Source organism: Ascaphus truei, chromosome 9 (assembly GCF_040206685.1).
Source record: "Ascaphus truei isolate aAscTru1 chromosome 9, aAscTru1.hap1, whole genome shotgun sequence".
NCBI lineage: Eukaryota > Metazoa > Chordata > Amphibia > Anura > Ascaphidae > Ascaphus > Ascaphus truei.
Genome location: NC_134491.1, coordinates 38524286 through 38547164, shown reverse-complemented (window position 1 = coordinate 38547164; position 22879 = coordinate 38524286). Strand labels below are relative to the sequence as shown.

Here is a 22879-nt window from a genome sequence, read left to right as displayed (position 1 = left end):
GGAAGCTGTATTTCTACCAGAACCACTGCTGAAGGCATACATTTCCATTCACTGTAATATTTGCCTGCAATACAATGGGGAGACGTTCAGTGTAACATATTAAACACTATCCTGCAAATATACATCTATTTCTTAACACCTCCAAGTAAAGGGGTTAATCTGCATTCTTGTGCTCATCTGCACTGCACCGCTCTCTGATCTCCAACAATCTAAAAACTTCTCAGGAAACCCAGGCTCAACTATAAAACGTCATCGACTTTTGCAATCCAGCAGTTGTTTTGGCAAGAAAGCAGCTCCCTGGCATAATCCCCTCTTTTGACAAAAACTACTATTTCTGGGCACTCACTCAAAAACAGGTAGGAAGCAAATGCTTAGAAACAAGGAAGCGAAAACAGCCAAGAGATTTTTTTTTTCCACCAGGAACGCCAAGAGTATACATGATTTATTTAGCGATGTATAAATAAATGCCGTGCACCACACTGCAGAAACTGGCTTGCAATTAGGACAAAAAAAGGCATAAAAGGAAACAAATAAGGCAAGCTATTACAGGACACTTGTGCCATTTAGACTCACAGTTTTAATGACTTCAAGTACTTTCTAACTCAAAATACACTCATACAAAAATAAAGCAACACTAATCTGCTCTTAATTAATCTACAGCAAACAAAAGATGAAGGGTCCGGCTAATAAAAGCAATATTTATGAGAGCCCAGCGTGATTTTGCCACACACACATAGATTGTGCCACACACACACACACAGATCTTGCTACAAGAGCTGCAGAAGCACAACACATGGGCAAGTCAGGAACGCCTGCCAAACACACAAGCATATAGAACAGAGGTAATACAAGCGTATGGTCTAGTGTCAGTCACAAAAACAGTTACATCGTGAAGATTTTCGGATGATTTACGAAGCTCCACTACCTCTCATCGGAGTTGTGTGAATCCCAGTGTATGTACCAACCTGTTTCTCTTCAATAATATAATTTTTCTTAGGCAGTGCTGACAATGTATACAGCTCTATACAATCAATCCCTTCCACGAAGAGCTTACAATCTAATTGTTGCTGCCTCAGGCACATGAGATAAAGTGTCTTACCCAAGGTCACAAAGAAAGATGATGCTGGCATTATAACAAGGTTTACCTCCTTTATATGGCCTAAATATTCCATGGAAATGTCTGCCTATTATGGATTACAATGGAATCATAATGTTCCTGTGATGTGGGGTTAAAATGTTCATACTGTTGTGCCTTCTATAACTTCGGGGTAAATTCTATATCTGCCAATGCCGCCTTTCCCCCATATACTTCAATAGGGCTGCCCGGCCTAAAAACTGTCCGACCGGCTGTTTCGGCAGATACAGAATAAAGTAAATGCTTTTCTTACATTTGATACTTCAACACAAGTTTCTTGTCCCAAAAAGGATAATGTCACTTCAGAACAGGTGGGATAAATGCCATCCATAAACAGGAGAGAACTGGCGCAAAGAAAAACAAATATTGATAAACGTGCAAATAATTGCTCCTTCAAACCTGCAACAAAACTGGTTGCAAATAATTCAATCAATGTTATTTTTTCTTTGATAAACTTGCCTCTGTTTTTGGACCGAAATTACTCTAGTTTTGCAGACTTTAAACATTTTGTAGAAAAAAACATTTACACAGCAGTGTTGCAGATGATGTTTTTTTTGTTTTTTTTTAAAGAAACCATTTCCAATACTATTTTCTTTTTTATAAGACTGGAACCCAGGAACCCCTGCTTTCTGAGATACTAACTGGTGAGGTTACTTAGTTTAAATCTTGCTATATCTGCGGGCCAGTAGGAAGACACAAAGTAATTGGTTGGACGGACATTTATTAGTAATACTGTAGTAGATATGATATATTAGTAAGTTGTACATCTACCTGAAAATATGGATCCCACAAAACCACACATAAAATGAAAACCTCAGACTACAATCTATCCTTAGGCTGGGGCCATACAGGGTTCAGCAGAGCTGAGGCGCGCTGACGCTGAGGCTCGCCTGCTGAAGTCAGCGCGATTCCATGGACTTGCAGGCGAGCCAGTGTGCGCGAAGGGAGCCGGGTGGAGGTGGGGCAGTGACGTCGCTGGGCCAATCGCCCGCGACGCACTGACGTCAACGTCACGGCGCCGACGTCACGGTGCCGTAACATTGACGCTGCTTCAGGCTGATTGGATGTTTTCAGCCGACAGCGCGCTGAAAAACAGCTTGGCTGTCGGCTGAAAATTCCAAAGCCTCAGCACGCCTGCGGACGCTCACGTGAGCCCCCTCTCAAGGCATCCTCATTGAGGATGCAGGGGCTCAGCGCGGAGCGTCCGCACGGCTCAGCACTGCTTGTCCTTCTATGGACGCAACCTTAGTACAGTGAGATAAAGGGCTGGTATGATAAAAAAAAATGCTGGTGGAAATGGACCTTAAATTCACAATTCAGTACCTTGTCTAAAATGCTCCCACACAATAATTATACTGTAAATACGGAGACTCCATGCTGGTAAATAAGGGAGCATATTTGTGTTATAAATGGTGTGATGATACATTACACTATTCCAAGTACATGGCATCATCCTTGTATTTCAGACTTTGCTGCTGTTTTGGTCTGGGCTTCTTTTCCAAATGTGATACTTATGCACAGATTAATTTATGCTAAAATAATATAGAGATAAAAGTATAGGGGTATGGCATGTAACATAGTGCTACAACCACCCACTCTTCAGGGTATAGGCCAAATGACCAATTTCTCTATCACTTATCTTCTGTTTGTAGCTGAGATTTTGTGAAAGATGGAAAGGGGAGCGATGACAAAACAAGACACAGGGACACATCCCATATAATGTACAGCAATACCTTTCTCCTAACTCCTCCTATATCTAAATCACCAGTTGACTTAGAGCACTTGTGTGGCCTTTTTCTTTTTTACTTTAGGGTGTAAAGTTAACTATTTATATGCCTACCCATCAATTAAAAAAACTGCCTCTTGCAGGCATAACTTAAATCTCGTGGCAAATTAAATCTGCAATAAAATGTGTGTAAATGCAGATGTTGGAGAGAAGGGGGTACTTTCTTAAGTGTTTTATCTCCTCTTTTCTGCTGAGAAACTCTGCAATGTGCACATTAATCAAACACAATATTCTGCCTTTTAGACTTCAACAATGATGAGTTTGGTTTTGTGATCTTTAGCCATATTTACAGATATTCAAAGGCAAATCCTATCTTGTTAGATTGTTATAAATGGGACTCCTGGGAATGATTGCACAGGCTCCGGCAGATGTGAGAATGCTTCTTCTTGGAGAAGCGAACGGCAGTTCTTAACGTTCAAATTATAAATGCAAAAACTGCCAGCTTCAGATTTTTTCTTTTTTTGCCAAATCATTACAGAGTATCAGTATGTTTCTCCCAAATGTCCAATTATGCTGACTGAGCATGTTCCTAGTAATCCATACACTTACATAACTAAGCAAACAACGGGTTTGTGGTATATCTGTGACATAAAAAGATAAAAAGATGAAATATGTTAAACTGTTCATGCAATGTCTATATGCATAATGTATAACCCTGCTCACTTACTGTAGCCATGTATTGTCATCATAGCTTTGTGCCCAGGACATACTTGAAAATGAGAGGTAACTCTCAATGTATTACTTACATCTAAAACATTTTATAAATACATTATATATATATCTATATATAAAAAAAAACAATGTACATGGGGCGCAGCAAAATGGCCAATTAGTGAAATGGGTAACATGGATACAAACTGTCTTGAATTTCCTGACAGTCTATGAAAGTAAAGTCCCAACTGTGACTGGTTCTGTGAAAAATAGAAAAAAACCAAAAATAGTGAAGTACTGTTGAGATACAATTTATGAGTACAAGAACTTGTCAGGATATTCAATACAGTTTGTCACTGACAGCTACAGGAAGTCTCCAACACCTTCATTTTGCTGCAGGATTGGGATCGCCTCACTTCCATCGCGTGGTGCAGAGGTTCCTTAATGAACATCTTCCACAGCGCTGGGGGCATCCTGTTAAAAAAATGGACCTGCCTCTGAAACAGTGGCCACCCAGATCCCCAGATATCACACCATACAACTTCTTCTTGTGGGGATACGTCAAGAACCGCGTGTTTGTACCACCTCTTCCTCGCAAGCTTCAGGAAATGAAGGAACGATTGCCATTTGCGCTGTCATTTAACCATTGTCGTACTACAAAGGGATGAATTAGACTACAGGATTGTTATGTGCCGTGGGACACGAGGGGCGCATATTGAGCATTTGTAAGATTATAGAAATAACTGTGATAGTTCCTTTACAAATTGGTTTTGACTACATGTTCATATATAACCTAGTTACGGAGTAATACATTTTTTAAAGTGTTCAATTCTTTTTTAATCACCCTGTATATACATACTACACTTGACTCAATAAGCTATCTCAATGAAAGTAAAAGGAAACAGCATATGTTTTGTATTTCTTGCATAACATGCCTTCATCAGTAGAGGTATCTTTGAATAACATACATACAGAGTGGTTATAATTAGAACAGTAACTGATTTAATGTATATGGTATGTGTGAGTGTGTGTGTGAGTGTGAGTGTGCGTGCGTAAATAGATACATGTAAATATAGAGATAAATGCATATACAGTATGTGTGTCTATTCCTCCTGGTACATTTCACACATTTAATGTATATCTAAATGTAGATCATATAATATTTACATGTGACGGGTTCCTATATTAATGTTAATGATACAAAACTTTGATAAATCTGTTTTGTACAACAGCATTGTATGCTTTACCTGTACAAGGTAAGATAGAGCTGCATTTTTAATTTATTTATAAAATGTTTTACCAGAAAGTAATACATTGAGAGTTACCTCTCGTTTTCAAGTATGTCCTGGGCACAGTTATAATGACAGATACATGGTTACAAATAGTTACATTAAGTGTGCAAGGTTATACATTATATACTGTACAAGACATTGCATGCACAGTAAGAGATAATATATCTTATAGGCGTATGTAACAGTTACAGACCAGATTAAAATGTGAGACAGCTTTATCTTTGAAAGAACTGAGACTGGTGGCGGCTGTGAGAGTCTCCTGTAGACTGTTCCAGTTTTGGGGTGCACGGTAAGAGAACGAGGAGCGGCCGGATACTTTGCTGAACCTTGGGACCATGAACAGTCTTTTGGAGTCAGATCTCAGATGATAAGTGCTGCATGTGGTAGGGGTGAGGAGCTTGTTCAGATAGGCAGGTAGCCTAAAGGCAAGATAGGAAAGATGAACTACAAAGCTGGGCCAAAATAAAGCACTTATAGATTCAAATGAAAGCAGTGTGCTTATTTGGTGAAAATGGTGCTATTTTGCTATGATAACATTTCCCTCACAGTGTTTAATTAATCCGATCAATCTTCTCCAGCTGCTGCTATTGGGTGAATATTCCAAGTTTCAACTAATGGAAGACAGGACAAACAATAGAAATCTGCTCTTTTCACACTTTTCGTCCTTTATCTCAAATAGAAGAAATATACATTTACCATGAGGTGCTAAGTAAGATTTACACTGCTTCAATCACAGCGATTTTGTATTGATATGCATAAAATGAAAAGTGTTATCAATCAGCACATAAATTAATCAAAGCAGATACATCTCACAGGCTTAAGTAACTCCTTTTCTAAGGAGAAGATTCATCAAGGACCAGTCTGGTTTAGCGCACTCGATCTGGTGTTAACTCCTATTCAAGTCAATGGGAGATAACATTCGATTGGGTGTGCTAACCCGGACATGGGGTTGATGATTCTGCCCCTAAACCCTTCTACTGCTTCCAGTACCACAAGTATAAACATGTTAAAAAAACGGCCATATTGGGAGTTTGATACAATACGCTGTGAAGAAGTCTTCTTCTTGTTCGGAAGCTGTGAGAATGAAGATTGCAGTTTCTCCTGCAAAGTGAAGAGAGCTCCGCAGGTTACTGAATAAGGGTTGTAGTTCCTGAAACTGCAAGAAGCCTAGAAGGAAAGCACAGAAAAGTCTTCATGTACTGAAAAAACCCCGCAAGCCTCAATAAGCTGTCACAAGGAAACGTAGTTTTCATTGTGAACCACTGAGCATACTGTATGTCCCGACTCTCGTCGTCACTGGAGAAATATTCAAACAAGAATGTAAGTTCTTTATTGGAAAAAAAACTGCCGGCTGGAAGTTACACGAGCCTGTGGTTTAGGGTCCTGGGTGGGATTTCTTTGTTTTTTTTTATTTCTCAAAATGGGAGAAAATAAAGATAAACTGACCCGTGCACAGTGAACCTTTGTATGTAAAGTCTTTTGTGCGGCTGAATGAGTGGGGTGCATGTAATAACTCATTCAGTTTCTACTGAGATTTTCCATTTTGCCTTATTTATTTGTCCAATGTATGATTACAGTGTTAACATTTGTGTTTTCAATCACTTGGCAATGGAAATAGCAAATCTTTTCTTCAATGTAATTGGCAAATCTCTCCCAGCCTTGAAGATTTGCAACTACAAATATACCACAATTCTGCTATTTATTGTGTTGTGTTTCTGGCATACGAGCATATGAAAAATAAAAGCTATTACCCCTGGTAGGATTTCTCTGCGGGTGTCTGGCTGGGGCATTAAGGAAGGGATCCTCGGGTGTTTGGCTGGGGCATTAAGGGAGGGATCCTCGGGTCTCTGGCTGGGGCCTTAAGGGAGGGATCCTCGAGTGTCTGGCTGGGGCATTAAGAGAGGGATCCTCAGGTATCTGGCTGGGGCATTAAGAGAGGGATCCTCTGGTGTCTGGCTGGGGCCTTAAGGGAGGGATCCTCAGGTGTCTGGCTGGGGCATTAAGGGAGGGATCCTCGGGTGTCTGGCTGGGGCATTAAGGGAGGGATCCTCGGGTGTCTGGCTGGGGCATTAAGGGAGGGATCCTCGGGTGTCTGGCTGGGGCATTAAGGAAGGGATCCTCAGGTGTCTGGATGAGCATTAAGGAAGGGATCCTCGGGTGTCTGGCTGGGGCATTAAGGGAGGGATCCTTGGGTGTCTGGCTGGGGCATTAAGGAAGGGATCCTCTGGTGTCTGGTTGAGGCATTAAGGGAGGGATCCTCAGGTGTCTGGCTGGGGCATTAAGGGAGGGATCCTCTGGTGTCTGGCTGGGGCATTAAGGGAGGGATCCTCGGGTGTCTGGCTGGGGCATTAAGGAAGGGATCCTCGGGTGTCTGGATGGGCATTAAGGAAGGGATCCTCGGGTGTCTGGCTGGGGCATTAAGGGAGGGATCCTCGGGTGTCTGGCTGGGGCATTAAGGGAGGGATCCTTGGGTGTCTGGCTGGGGCATTATGGGAGGGATCCTCGGGTGCAATTATTGAAGATAGTACCAATGTTTTACAGCTCTGTTCTCTAAGCAGAAAATGCATACCTGGTTAGAAGTGTTTGAAGCATACTTAGTACTGTACTACAATGCAGCACGAAACATAAGTGGGCTTGGCGTATCTCTAAAATCAATTGTTCCTTTTAATTGCTCCACAAAATAAGGATTGTTGCCCCCACATTCTCCTCCCCAAAAAGAAAGAGATGATACAGACATCAAAGGGTTAAAGGAAAAGAAGGAAGCATGTTGGGTAAAAGAGTCAGAAGTGAGCAAACCGGCTGAACTGCTAGCAGGACAGTAACCGAGAGGCTGAGACAGTTGGCGGCTCCAGTCATTGAACGTACTAGACTCTATAAATTTCTGCTTGGAATGGCTTGCTGCTCCTTGATATAGTGGCCATGTGCCAAGTCTGGCTCCCACCATCAAAAACCCCACAAACTAAAATTTCCTGCTCAGGAAACTTCCCTTCAATCTCCCTCTCTTTATGAGCTGGTAACAGCCCACCCCAGAAAACAGAGAGGCCACAGTGAAAAGAAATAAGTAGCCGTTTTATAACCTCTCTGGTGCAATAAAGACCCCAACATGATTGCATTTCTAAGCTATATTTCGTGTGTCTTTTTGTAGCCAGAAAAGAGGCTGAACATTGAAAATGAAATGTACATGCATTCCACGTTACCTTTACAAAGATAAAATACATTCCTCGCACATGTGACCTGTTAACAAGTCTCTTATGCTTTCTGCTGTGATTTCTTTCTTTCTTGATTATTTTTTAATAGTCCACCTGCATGTAATTGGCAGCTTTTCTGAAAGAATATACATACTCATAAGAAGTATTAGGCTTTATTGTGTATTGGTTATATGCGTAGGAATGTGCATAATGTGTTGCTTGATTTACTGTGTTTTTGCCATTTGGGGGCTGGGGCGCTGGGGGCAGGGGTGGGGGAGGTTTGGAGTAGGGGTTTCACTTCTGAAGCAAAAAAAACCCAAACTCTTAGAAAAACATCAAGACAGTAAGTACTGTATACCCACTTAATTATCCTTGTAAAAATAAGAACCAAATGCAAATGCTTGTTAATACCTTTCCTAGGGCTTTGTTTTGCAAGACCCAGCTCAGCAAAGGGTACTGGTCTTTCCAAATATTGCCTTGTTTCTCCCTCTTTTTAGTTTAATAATTAAAACATGCACACAATATTTTAGGACCTTAATGTAAACCATATCCTTGCTGAGCTCTAAGAGAGGGTGGAAGGCACAGAGGCATTGCATTCAATACCATGGGAGCTTATTTCCAATGATTCTGGAGTTTATGGAATTAGAACAGACAAGGAGTGGAGGAGAGGAGGGGGGCAAGCTGTCAAAGAGAAACAAAAAAAAGAGAGAGCAGGCAAACATCTATTCAGAGGCCAGACACACTGACCAAGGACAGCACAGAGATGCAGACCCCAGAGCAGCTGTGCAATTATCCCCAAATTATGCACAGACTTGAAATTCCAAGAATCTGCATGGCAGCTTCATATGAGAAGAGATCTAGAGGTCTAATGATTTTAATTGCTCAGTGTGTTTCTAAAGGCTAGATTACAGTAGATGCTCTCATACGTAGAATCGATCTGAAGCGGCTTGCTCTGCCACAGATGAAAGATTGGAATCAGAGGGGCAGATAGTCTATCTGTGCAAAGTGGAGTAAAACAATCAAAAGGTGAGTGCAGATTGACAAATAAAAATAAATAGAAAAGTGGATTGAACATACTGTAACGCACAAAGGATGCTATTTTGTGCATAAATAAAACCGGATGAAGACTGTAGAAAACAAGGTTTTAATTTGTGAAAATCTCAATTTTCAGTGACTTTGGTGCTATTAAACTGTAAAATATGCTAATAAAGACCTATAACAATGATGGTAGGCATACGCTTACAGTACTAATGGCCTACATTTGAATTACCGTAAAAGCATGGAAAATCCTAAAATAAGGACAGCAACATCTGTTATACACATGACTGACCTCTTCTGTGCTGGAAAGGGGTTAGCAATGCATTGCAGAGCAAGACAGCCTCTACTATACTGCAGGGGTTAAATATCCCTGCTCAGGGCTCTGTCAAATCTGTCTCATAATGCTAACACATTGGAGCAATAGTAATTAGATGGCAATGCACATTTATTGCAGTTAAGGAGTTAACGACTCATTCCCACGACTTCTCTCGAGAACACCGAGAATGAAAACATTGGCTCTTGAAAGCGATCTCGCTGCCAGCATGCCACAGCGAGAGTGAAAAGTCCGCTCTGTTTTCATTACATCTGTGGGATTTCCGGTTTAGCTCCTGAGCCCAGACTCCAAATTCCCTGCCGCTCCAGCCACTATTTTAGCTTTTACCCCATGTGGTCAAACAATAATTATTGTTAGAAATAGATGATTTATTTGTCTGACCTAAACAGTGCTTTTGGACAAGTACAGCACAATGATGTTTCAAGTTGTTCACTCACTAGTTATATATACAAATATATAATGTACATTATATACATTACATGTTGATTTCTATTAAAAAAAGTTCTTATCTCACGACTGAATTTCTCTTATATTTCAAGATTTGAAGCATATAATTTGACATAATTTATCAGTCCCCATGTTGCAAAACTGCTGCAAAATAACAGCACAAGACTTGTCAAAAAAATATATACTTTTGCTTTTCAATGCAATTTTTTTTGTAATAACAATGTTGTGTTTTTTTGTGCACTATTACCGCACTTGTTTTTCAGTTGTGAGACTGATAAATAACTGTTATATGGAGGTAAGTGAGAGATGTAACAATGTAACAGACACATTCACACGCCATCCTGGTCTTCCTCAGAGGTGTGTAACTGCAAAAGTGCTTTAGTATATAGCTAAATAGCTAATATATATATTTATATCTATATATATCTATATATATATATTACACCTGTATAAATGCATATATGCCTTTTATGTTAGAAATTATTTGTGATTTCCTCTTTCCCCTATTATTAGACAGGGTGATCACTTGTGTTTTTGTGTTATTACTTATAGGCCCAGATACGCTAACCTGTGACATTCTGTTAAAACCATTGCAAATATCATTAGGTTGCCTAAATGAGAAACTTACCTTATTTTCTTGAGTTTAACGCATGCCCACAAAAGTAATTATATGCAAAAACAACAGCTGTTGTATACCTCATTAGCATAGACCTAACATCAGGTTAAATTAACACATTGTGTTAAGTCAGCACTACGTCGCGTTAACTTCAAATAACCTGGCGTTAAGGATGTCTTATCTAAAAATAATCTATATTTCAGGGTTTGGATTTAGGTTTGGCCTAAATTCCCTGCGTTAACCTGAGTGGCCTTTAGTGGATATGCGATGTTAGGGGATCACCTGTTTTTCATATCATTAGCACGGCTGGGAAAATGTAACCATGTGTTTTTAAGGAGTAGCGTTGGGTTAGGCTATTCTCTTTAGTGGATAGACGTTAGGATGGAGCTCAATGAAGCTGGCCCAAAAACTTTTGCTTTGCGAGGTTAAACACTGGCAAAGAATTCCAAAAAAATATAAAGTCCGATAACTACATTATGATTTAAAATTTCTTGTCCATTATCTCTGGTCGCTTAATATTATATGATAAGGACATACAAATTATTTTCTTATAAACAATGCATTCTCCACCTGAATGTTAAATCTATTTTACAATAACAAAGTGGATATTTTACATAGCTGGTAAAGATCATTTGGAAAGGGGACTGGAAACCGGTAATATTCAGGTGTTTTCACAATTCTTTGGTATGTTAACCCCTTCTGTGCCAGTGGTGCCTGTAACATTGTTACTTACTTACACTGATCAAAACATTACATTGGTGGGAAACAGAGGGTCTGTGGAGGTCAAATTAACATGGTTCCAACCAGGAGACCCCTGCTTAACCACATATGTTTTTTTTCTTTTTAATAAATCAGTTCTGCTGTGAGAGAATACGGTCTGTGTTTTTTTTTTTAACTCCTAATGCTTTTTTTAATGATTTTTTAATGTACTGATCATTTTTTGGTTGCTACCGCAACCATATAGAAAATCACATCCACTTAATCTTTTGAAACAGGCTGACACACCTTTTTGAGCTCTGCCCTTTGGGCAGCAAAGTATCACAAACAGATCTGTTGCTGTGTTCCAAACAGCAGACTATTACTCTGAAAGCTGTAACAATGTGTTACACGCAGTAATATAATGTTACATATCAGCTGCAGCATTTCACAGACTGCAGCACAAAGTTAGGCTGCGCTTATAGTCCCGGCGCGGCAAAACAAATGCATTGAATCCGTCGTGTGCACTTATAGCAGGAGCGATGCGACGGCGCGACGGTTTAGTCGCGATCGCTGGAAGTCAATTCAATTCGATTTTTTCAGCAACTGCAGCGTGACATCCGAGTCGCAGTTGCCGGGACTAAAGGCGCGGCCTTACAAGCCGGCCATTTAGACACACGATTAGGATTTTACAGACTTATAACAGGAGCACCAAACGATTGCCAGCTTAGGTAAGAATGTAGAATTATACATTGTCACACGCTTTACATATAAAAATCAGGGGCAAAGGCGGGGAGGGGGGAAGAATGAAGTATTGCTGCTTTAGAGCTTCCAAAATGCTGCCTAAATTCAATGTGCCAATTGTGAGGTAATGGTGTGCTTAGCGCCTATGCTGCGTCCATATTGGAACGGGCACGCTTCCGCACTCCTCGGCGCAGCGCACGCTCACCTGCAGCAGGAGATATTTCCTGTCCTGCAAGCACAGGCGACAGGGAGGCGTGTCATTGGGCGAACCGCTCACGTGACCCGGCCGTCGCACGGGAAAGTCAAACATGTTTGTAGCGCAAAGCGCCAGTCTCCTCGAAGCGCATGTACACGCAGTAGCGCGAGCACTATGCCCAACTACATTGTCATCCTAGTGTTTGTTTCCTGCACTATGGACAATCTTATACTGCAGAGCGCTTCAACTCATTTTCCAAAGGGTTAGATCAGACAAAATGTAGAAGGGACAGAAGTGTACAGTATCGTGATTTTATATATATATATATATATATATATATATATATATATATATATATATATATAAACCATAATACTGAGTTAAGTTATGGTGAGTAAAAAAAGTGACAAAAACCCTCCACAGGAAAGCAAATATGCAAATATAACTGTATGCTCATCTGCATGTCTTAGGCAGGTCTGCAACCCCGCCTTTCCCCAGAATCCCTTGCTGCAGTGGAAGTGCTGTATGCTGGGTGATAATGGGGAAAGGCGGGGTTGCAGACCTGCCTAAGACATGCAGATGAGCATACAGTTATATTTGCATATATATATATATATATATACATATCTAATAAGACACAAATTGCTGTACTTTTTTTTAATTTTCTAAGCATTACTATCCGTATCTTATATTTTTATCAACTTAGCTTGAGCTTGATAATGAGTTTCAGTGTAAAACAAAGTTGTGCTTGGCAGCTTGAAAACCAAGCCACAGAAACATAGATTGTAAGCTCACCTGCGCAGGGACTACGTCTGTAAATATTCCTATGTGCTGCGCACCGCGCGCTATAATGACATTGTGACGTGCTTTGAGTCCCATTGTGAGAAAAGCGCTATATGAAATAAAGTTATTATTATTCTAAGCTGCAATTTAGAAAGGCCTTGAACAAATATTATTAGGGTTGTCCTCAAACAATTTCTCAAGAAAAGCTGGGACAGGCTGTAAGCAGTATGTGATAACGGAGCATCTTCACTCAGATTTCAGCAGTGATACTGCAAGCCTCACCCATCGATCCCTTGTATTTCCTTCAACAAAAAGTCATACTGTCTCTGTACGTTCTTCCTACTACCAATTAGATTGTAAGCTCTTCGGAGCAGGGACTCCTTTTCCTAAATGTTACTTTTATGTCTGAAGCACTTATTCCCACGACCTGTTATTTGTATTATTTGTTATTTATATGATTGTCACGTGTATTACTGCTGTGAAGCGCTATGTACAGTAATTGCACTATATAAATAAAGACATACATACATACATAAACCATATGGGTTTACATTCAAGCTTACATGTGAACCCCAAGGGTTTTCTAATTACCTAAACAACAGGAAAGTGTTTAAAAATGCATCCCCTACCTGTACTACACAGGCAGCTGTATACCACAGCAACACGCATAAGAGTTTTTGACGTCACAGGTTAAAAACCTGACTTTGAACAGCAACAAATACTTCCCAAATACAATGACATATCCTGCGTGGAGGTTTACACCCACAAAAGGGTGTATTTTAGTATTTACAAATACTTCTGACTACAATGACATATCCTGCGTGGAGGTTTACACCCACAAAATGGTGTATTTTGGTAGTTACAAATGCACAGTACCACTATCCTGGCAGTGCTTCAAAACAATGTTGCCACAAATTGCTGCAGTTTTTTTTATTATAAGAGGCCTCAAAATATTATTTTACATATATATCTTTTAATTAACCTGAAAAATACAATTATACATCAATGTACTTTCAATATTGTGGGGACTTAATGAGGGATGAAAAGTGAAGCGTATAGGTATGTGTAGAAAAAACTATGTTGTTTTGGACTGTGTATTTGGGACTGTACTTTTAAACACCCTCCTACCCAAAGCAAAAGATACTTCATATCAGGGGCGCGCAAACTTTATTTGCTGCGCCCCCTGCCTGCTCTCTCCTATCAATGGGCCCCCCTCCCTTACCTCGTGCGGCGTCATATGGGGTTATGTGACGTCACATCACATGACCCGCGGTGTCATTTGACGTCACGTTACCAAAGCAACCGTGACGTCACATGACCCTGCGGTGTCATTTGATGACGCGTTGCCATGGTCATGCATCCTGAAGCTTGCTAAACCTCGTTAAGTAGAGGTTGCAGAGGCCTTGCACAGTCCCTTGGCATTTAATTTAAATGCCTTGGGGAAGAGCATGGGACCTCTGCAACCGCCCGCACCCTCCCCCCCCCCCCCCAAAAAAAAAAATTCTATTGGTATTTCCATCATGGTTTGCATTGTAATTGTATGCATGGGAGTGTCCAAATTGTATTTATTAGCCCAGTGTGATATACAGATTACCAGGGCAACCTCAGATGTTAGAGAATGAAAAAAAATCATAAGATACTAACATTATATGAGTTCCACTCACATCGGCTTCTCGGGGGCTGCTGTAAATCATAAGTTTACATTCCATTTTTTAGATGGTAGCAAAAACAAGTTAGGCTGCTGGTTCTGCACTATTCCCTATTAGCATGGTACAATAAAACTTTAAACTTTAGCAAAAGCTAAACCAAATGTTGCAGACACTTAGGGCAACAGAGGAGTTAAACTGTAGGAATGCTATCTGAAAAAAAAAGAAAAGGAAATTCATCCTGTCCTTGAGCTCTGGACTATATTTCCCAGCTGTAAAAATGCCCCATAAGCAGTAAAGCGTATAAATGGCATTTATTTTCTGTGATGTTTCCTGGTGAGTATACCTGAGAAATGGAGAAACGGTGACCATCCATCCGCCTGTGGTGTTTCCTTGAACAAATGCACCGCTGTGATGACCTGGAGTGCTTATCTAATCTGTTATCTACCTGGCTTGTAAAGGTGTGTGCCAGGCTACTGCGTGCCCCCCATTGCCTCATTTACAGTAGTTCTATTCTGAGTATATCATACTTTATATTAATTATTTGGAGGGGGCACTTGATGGATCATTTATCAAAATGAATGGAAAGCTGTAGTCAATAAAACGACCTCATATGATAGGCATATTTACAGAACGTTTGCCTTTTTTGCCATGGTTTCATCACTTTAGAAAAGGATTGTAATCTGAATAAAATGAGATTCATACAGCAGCACAAAAATTGTGCCCCTTTCCAGGTTCTCCACAATCTGGGTTCATGACTGCAAATGGGTCAAAAACACATACTTAACCCTTCAAAGGAGCACTACGGTGCTAATTTTAGCTCCGGGACCACCAGGTTCCCGAGATACTTACCCAGGATGGTGCCGCCGGTTACTTCCTGGTTGTTTAAATGTCTGCATCACGCAGGTCAATAGGAGGACAAGACGGCTTCCTATTGGCCAACGTAATGCGAGAGATCTAAACGCCATGTTGTTTCCCCTGGAGAACGGGGCTTAAGAAGTATTGATGACAATTTATTTTGGACCCTTTTCAGTGCACAAATGTCCAACTCACTGCCGGTCCAATAGGAAATCAACTCTACCAAGTCTACAGGAGCCAGCAGGAAAATCCCAGAGGAGAAATATCTGTCATGTCATCAGACTGATAACTGCATCACTACCGCCAAAAATAAACAAGGTGGCATGCAACTCAAACCAAACAGTTCATATATCTTGTCCATTGTATTCCCAGGGTACAACATTCACATCATTGTCTACACACCTGCTTGCCGACAGCTATTCTGTCCCCATCAATATGTTACCTGCCCTGACCAGGCACCCACCCAGGAAATTCCTACTGTTTCCCTCTGTACTGGATCTGTATTCTTCTGCATGCCACATAGTCTATATATTTATACAAAAGGAAGCTGCATATATGGTCAGAACTTCATAACATTTTGCCAGGGACGTCATACCATAAAAGCATCTTTTAGTAAAGCCTCAGGCACTGATGAACAAACAGCATGGTACATGAGCAGGTGTGAGGACCTGCAAAAAAAAAAATGAAGTTGGCGCTAAAACCAACTTGTAGTTGTATTTTTTTTCCAATCTGGCTCCATTTCCTTCCTAAACTTTATACATTGTAAGCTTTTCTTGCTGGGACCAATTCATTCCTTCAATTTATGCCAAACCTAATGCTGTAGTTCTGTAATGGTTTGAGAGCCAATGACTTTTCTCTTGTTTGGAATTTTAAGTTTAATGTTTGCTTATTCGCCTTTCTTGACTTGTTCTGCATAGGAAGTGTCTGCCCTTTTCACTACTTCCTCTCTCATTTCGGTCTCTCTCTCTCTCTCTCTCTCTCTCTCTGTGATTGGTAATCTATCCTTCCTGTAATTACAGTGCAGCTTACCTTTAATGGCGAAAACATCAGGTGTCACCACAGGCCTCCTCCTTTGGATACCCAGGCAATGCTAACATGTGCCAAGCTCAACACAATGCAGCTTGACATCCCCAGTAACCAAATGGTAAGCTTCTTTGAACCACGAAAATGACTTGAATTTTATCCATTAAGAATCCTAAGCAGACATGATGAGTGTCAGGGAACAACTGCATGTTATATGGATGCCTAATGCACATCATGGTGTACAGCAAAAAAAGGGCATGTGTAGCAAATGACAGCTATTAATTAGCTGTCATGATTTAAAATAAATAAATAAATAAGGATAATCCCGGTCATTTCATTCAACAATCAATCGCATCCACAGACACAGATTTCACTAATCTCCATTTGTAACAAAATAATTAGAAATGAATCAGATGGCTTATTTTGTGGAAATATGAGTGTTTATCTCTGTCTCCCAGAACAAGCTGCAGCTTTCGGCTTCAGCATCCGAAGACAAGACATTGTCAGTCATGGGACAGAGGACCTAATTCATTCTGTGTTATACATCCCAGGGGCAGCTCCGTGTGACCTTGGGCAAGTCACTTTATCTCCCTGAGCCTCAGGCACCAAAAACATAGATTGTAAATTCATCTGGGCAGGGACTGTGTTTGTAAATAAAATCCTATTGTGCTGCATACTGCGTCCTATTCTGTATTTGTGAAGCACTTTGAGTCCCACTGGGTGAAAAGCGCTATATGAAATAAAGTTATTATTATGTCTGCTCAGGTAGGCTGGTAGCAGAAGGATTGTCATTAGGAAAATCAAACTGAATCACTCCATCTTTTTGTTTTCTGTTATCATTTGCTTCTTAATTATGTTTTCTGCAGAACTTGTAAGGTCTTAGGAAGGGAGCTCCCCAGAGCATGAATTGGGTGTTTAGGTAATGGGTTTGGTGTAGGCCTCTCTAGCTTAAAATGCCAGTGTGTTCAAAAAGGTCTTGGGGAAAACACAGGGGATCAAATTACTGCAAAATATACTGCATTTTTTTTTTGGTTTTCAGTTCTACTTTAAAGTCTAATAATGGACATTCGACCGTACATGGTATCCACATTAAAAAGAGGCACGGCGTATTTACTTGTAGGACATCCATGATCTTTTAGTGTAGATACCCTGTAGAAGCTGCAAAATCATAAATTTAATCAGAGGGAACGGCACCAGGGTTGCAGACAAAAACACAAAATCATCACAGAAAGCTTAATTTCCCCGTCCCAGTGAGCAGCATATATTGTGTAAGTACTGTACTAGTGCAAGCACCGAGCAGCATATATTGTACTGTACTAGTGCAAACACAGAGCAGCATATATTGTGCAAGTGCTGTAGTAGTGCAAACACCGAGCAGCATATATTGTGCAAGTACTGTACTAGTGCAAACAGCGAGCAGCATATATTGTGCAAGTACTGTGCTTGTGCAAACACCGAGCAGCATATATTGTGTAAGTACTGTACTAGTGCAAACACAGAGCAGCATATATTGTGCAAGTGCTGTACTAGTGCAAACACGGAGCAGCATATATTGCACAAGTACTGTAATATTGCAAACACGGAGCAGCATATATTGCGCAAGTACTGTACTAGTGCAAACACCGAGCAGCATATATTGTGCAAGTCCTGTACTAGTGCAAACACCGAGCAGCATATATTGTGCAAGTACTGTACTAGTGCAAACACCGAGCAGCATATATTGAGTTAGCAAACACTGAACCACGTAACCATTTATATTTCCAATGTTTGTTTCATATTGTAAAATATGTTTGCTGGCTTTGCAAATGTTCTGCTTTTGCTAAAAGTTATTATCTCAGATTGATAAAACAATATAGCAAGGATTGCAAGAGCTCAGTAATAAAGATCGAATAGTCGTTTGTACCCCTTCATTACCGGAGAGGGTGCAATTCTTTGCAGAAGTGTTATCACCATTTTGCTAAAATGTAAATCTTGAGATTTCACAATGAATACAATTTCTATTTTTTGTTAATACCTTTTTTAATCTTAAATGGGACTAAACCCTTAAAACAGGGGCTCTCAACTCCAGGCAGGTCAGGTTTTCAGGATATCCCTGCTTCAGCACAGGTGGCTCAATCAGTGACTCAGTCTTCGACAGTAGCACCTGTGCAGAAGCTGGGATATCCTGAAACCCTGACCTGTTGGGGGGTCTTGAGGACTGGAGTTGAGCCCCTGCTATCAAAGATAACAAGTATTAATAAAAACAAGTTTTTTTCGATATCAAGGATGCGGGGGAAATCTTCTATAACAACAATCAGGGGATTTGGAAAAAAAGCTAGAAGTTTGAAAGGAAAAAAACTTTTAGCTTTAAAGATTATATTCTTGCCCAAGAAAAAAATTGTTAAAAATTGTGAGCTAAATATGTTTGAGCCCAAAGGCCTGGATTCATTAAACTCTGATAAGGGTTATCAGAGCTGGATCTGGCGTTAACTGACATTGAATTTCCCTTGCACGCCCCCTATCGGGTTTTAGTGAATCTGTCTCTATAGATGTCTATGTTATTAGTAATACATATATCAATATATGAAGGTACTTTGTTCCAATTTTGTCTAGTGAGCACCAGCTGGGTGCCAGTATCAGGAATTAAGGAAGAGTTAATTGATAGTCATACAATAATGTATATCAAATTCTGTGTCCTTGCACCTGATTTTATCTCCCTTGGAACTGCGTCAGGTTTTGGCGTAGACATCCCCAGCTAACAATCCGAGTCAAAATGTTTGAACAAGTTTCTTACATCTGACGCAGTGACAGGCCGGATATGGTGCGTTTACAGATAGACCCCATGATAGCGAAACATAACATTAAGTAGGCTATTTTTTTTTATTCAACCACATAACAATAAAGAATCGGTTATCTCTGATCCTTAAACTCAAACTGACAAATTTATTCTGCAATAAATAATTGTACGGCTAACACCTGTGGTTGTGGGGTCGCTCCAGAGTAATGTAAAAATCTGTCTGGCCCGTTCCTTGGTTGTTCGTCCTTCATTAACCTCAACTCTCTCCTCTCCATATCATTTATATCCCATAAGGGTAGACTACCGTCCAAGCCTAACCATTTATCACCCAGGCCAATGCTATGCTCAATAAACTTAATATTGTTATGTCCGTAGGCCGCAAACACAACTGAAGTTATCTCTTTTCCTTCACTGCTTATCTACGCAAAGGAACAAGAAATAGGTCTTGTCTACAAGAATGCAACCACTGCCGTTCTAAGAATCCAACTAAGTTCAAATAATTAAATTAATGCTTCTACCATATTCAATTACATGTTACATCTGAGCTACTCAAGTTTTATTCTTATTCTTTCCATTTTATTAACTAAGGGGGAGGGGAGGTTGCTCGAAATGTTACAAAAAAACAAAAATACATGACTTTTGCAGTTAAACTGTTTTTCTGCCGCTGATGCCACATGTAAAGCATATTATCGTACCTTAGATTAACCCTTTTACTGCTACCAGAGAGACCTGCAACGCATTGCAAAGCATGGCTGCCGGAAAAGGGATTAAAATAACATTGTTAAAAGATTTGAACACGCATATCTTGCTTCACTTCTAAGGGATTATTTTGCATATTTTGACGGTATAAATAAATTGATTCTTCCTGTCTCAGAAGACAAGCTGAAGAATATCTGTTGTCACATGGAAAGCAAAAAAAAAAAAATCAAGGCTGCAGCCAGCAAATATAATCTTACAGATTAACTTTCCCTTTTCTGACACTGTGTTTCGTCTCTTTTTCTTAGTGATGTACAGATCCCTGCTGGGAAATACCTTCAATATTAAACCCAGAATCTGATTTTCTATTGAGATCAGGAAAGGGTTTGATAGGTATTTTTGACAAGCTACATTTGAGGCCAGATATGCAGATTTGATTTCAAAGCACAAACAAAAAGTTATGTGACAGCAGGATGGTCAGATCTAGAAATGATTATGGGGGTCATTCTATATTGTCTGGAGTAGCCGTGCAGCCAGTTTTTCGGCCCATCCCGAATAGCCACTTCCAACATTAAAGAATAAGGCCACATGTTTTATATCTTAAATATCGCCCAAATATGTTAGGGTGGAATGTTCAGTCATTTTCAGCATCAAGTAAAAGTGACGGACAAAAAATAAATATATGTATATATTAAATATACCCAGAAAGCCATTTATCTTTGACATCATTTCTATGATGCGTAGCATGGGAGGGACCTTAGAATTGCCTTCTAGGAAAAGAAAGGGGAACTCTCCTTCACAGAGGCATCAATATAAATAGGTTTAGGATTAGTGCTAATCCCCAGACATATAACATGTAAAACAATGCAACTTCAGACTCAGTGAAAGGATGTATGCCAACAAGATGAAAGCTTGAAGTTCAAATGGTATACATTTATATATTCATGGATTAATCTGTTGATTAATTATTCTTTGAATTTGTGCTTATTATACGTGACGGATTCATGCACTGTGAGAAGAGAACAAGCCATTGCACATGTGTTGTGTATGAATTTATTTTATACAGATATAGCAGACGTTATTGCGCCCGGTATCATGCATTAAGGCACCAATTGGCGCATTGCTTTTAGCAAATGGCGCGATTTGGCATCTGGGTGCTCCATTGAATTGTATTGCAATTTAATAGCCCGGTAAAACTTGCGACTGCAGTAACACAGAATTCCACGCTACCAGGTGCAATAAACGTCAATATATATATATATATATATATATATATATATATATATATGTATATATATATATGTGTGTGTGTGTATATACATATCTAAATGGGGAATAGTGTGTATTCTTTGATTTCTTTGCACTGAGTGGTGTTGTATGAAATGACACAAAGTGTGGTCATTGGCCCTCACATGGGATCTTGTCTCTACAACAGGTCATAAAATATGCTGTACCTGCAATGTTCTCCTGCTTGGGGCAAATTCCATTTGTGGGCGTGAGAAGTCGGTCTTCCTCGTCGGGTGTAACTTGGATGCCGATTTCCACGGGCTCTGACACCTTCCTGAGCACGGAGCGAGATGACGGTGGAGGACTCCTCTTATCCAGGCTCTTCTCATAACATACACCGCCCTGGCCACTGCACTGTTTTTTCTTGTGCTCTATAAAAACCAAGATGTCTCCCAGGGGGAAGTTCATCTGACATTGTCCACATGTTAACAAATCTGGGTCAGTCCTGCTGCCGGTGTGGCTGATGCCTCCTGGCTCTGAGATGGCGAGGGTCTCATCTTCGTCTGTGATTACCGTTTCAACATGGCGGGCTTGTGCTATAAGGGGACAAGGCGAAAGCAATAAGACTTGTTAACGTTCATGGATATAACATTAATTACACGCAGGGAGACTCAGCATTTCTGCCGTCTGAAAGTGGCAATGCTCAGCGTAGCTCGCTGCGAATTAAGACCATATGGTTTATAACTCAACAATGAAGGAAAATAATCAATAAATGTGACTAGTTTTTTCCCCAAATAACGACACAAAATATAAATCATATTAAATATGTAAAAGGAAAAAAGTGTTTTGTATATATATGTGTGTGTGTATATATATATATAAATATAATGTCACATATCCATAAGTATTAAACCTCATTTAAGAATGTTGTGTGGGGAAAAATGACCGATTGGATCCATAACCATAATAAAATACTATTAAGTGGTCACATACAAATTCAAGTTGCCAGATACTTTTCTGAGGGCTAAACATGCATGAGATAATTGAACCTGTCCACATAGAGATCCATCTTAACAGACAACCTTTTTTCCCGTCTCATAAAGCATGCCTGGGGACATCTGTGTTAAAACTATTTCTGCCATAAACAATGGAAGCAAAAAGTAGATCCCTCCTAATAGCGTCTACTTCTTGTAGCCCCCCTCCACAATAGAAGAAGCGTGCCCGTGGCAATACATAACACTTGAAATGATACTGTATCTGCCTTCACTTCCTTACATTATTTACTTGAAATGCATCTTCCTGTTTTTTTTCTACGTTTGCGTGTTGCAGAGAAGAAAAAAAACACACGTTTTATAAGTGATATAAAATCCTACGTATAATGTTGAATACAAATCTTATTGCTTTGGTCATGAATATGCGCAATGCTTCCTCTCAAAATGTAACTTCTCTTGCATGTGACAAAATTGCTTGTTTACCAGGTGCATCATTACTTGGGGTTGTAATTAATTGCAAGAGGAAACAGGAGCCGGGACAGATTCACCTTCTGGATTTTTTGTTTCTCACCACAAAAGGATTTTATGCGACTCAAATGAGAGTATAACGTTTGCATAAAATGTCGTCACTCCGTTAGTCTAAACAAATTTCCCCAGTAAGACGAGGAAAGCTTATATTAACAACATTAAACTGATTTTTTTTGTTTTTGACAGGACGCCTAACCAGCTGCTAGTGATAATACCCAGGATCTACT

At 40.0% G+C, this 22879-nt stretch overlaps 1 protein-coding gene across 6 annotated transcripts in view; it reads right to left on the bottom strand.

Moving 5' to 3' along the window:
* Positions 1–22879, bottom strand: part of BCL11B (BCL11 transcription factor B) — a 103248-nt gene that overhangs the window by 67305 nt on the left and 13064 nt on the right. For 5 of the 6 annotated variants that reach the window (XM_075614404.1, XM_075614401.1, XM_075614403.1 and 2 more), the window contains one exon: positions 21360–21728. The exons of the other annotated variant lie outside the window; for it this stretch is intronic. In XM_075614404.1, the coding sequence (XP_075470519.1) occupies positions 21360–21600 (241 nt within the window). In that variant the 5' untranslated portion in view covers positions 21601–21728. The remainder of the gene's footprint in view (positions 1–21359; positions 21729–22879) is intronic. 6 annotated transcript variants of the gene reach the window in all.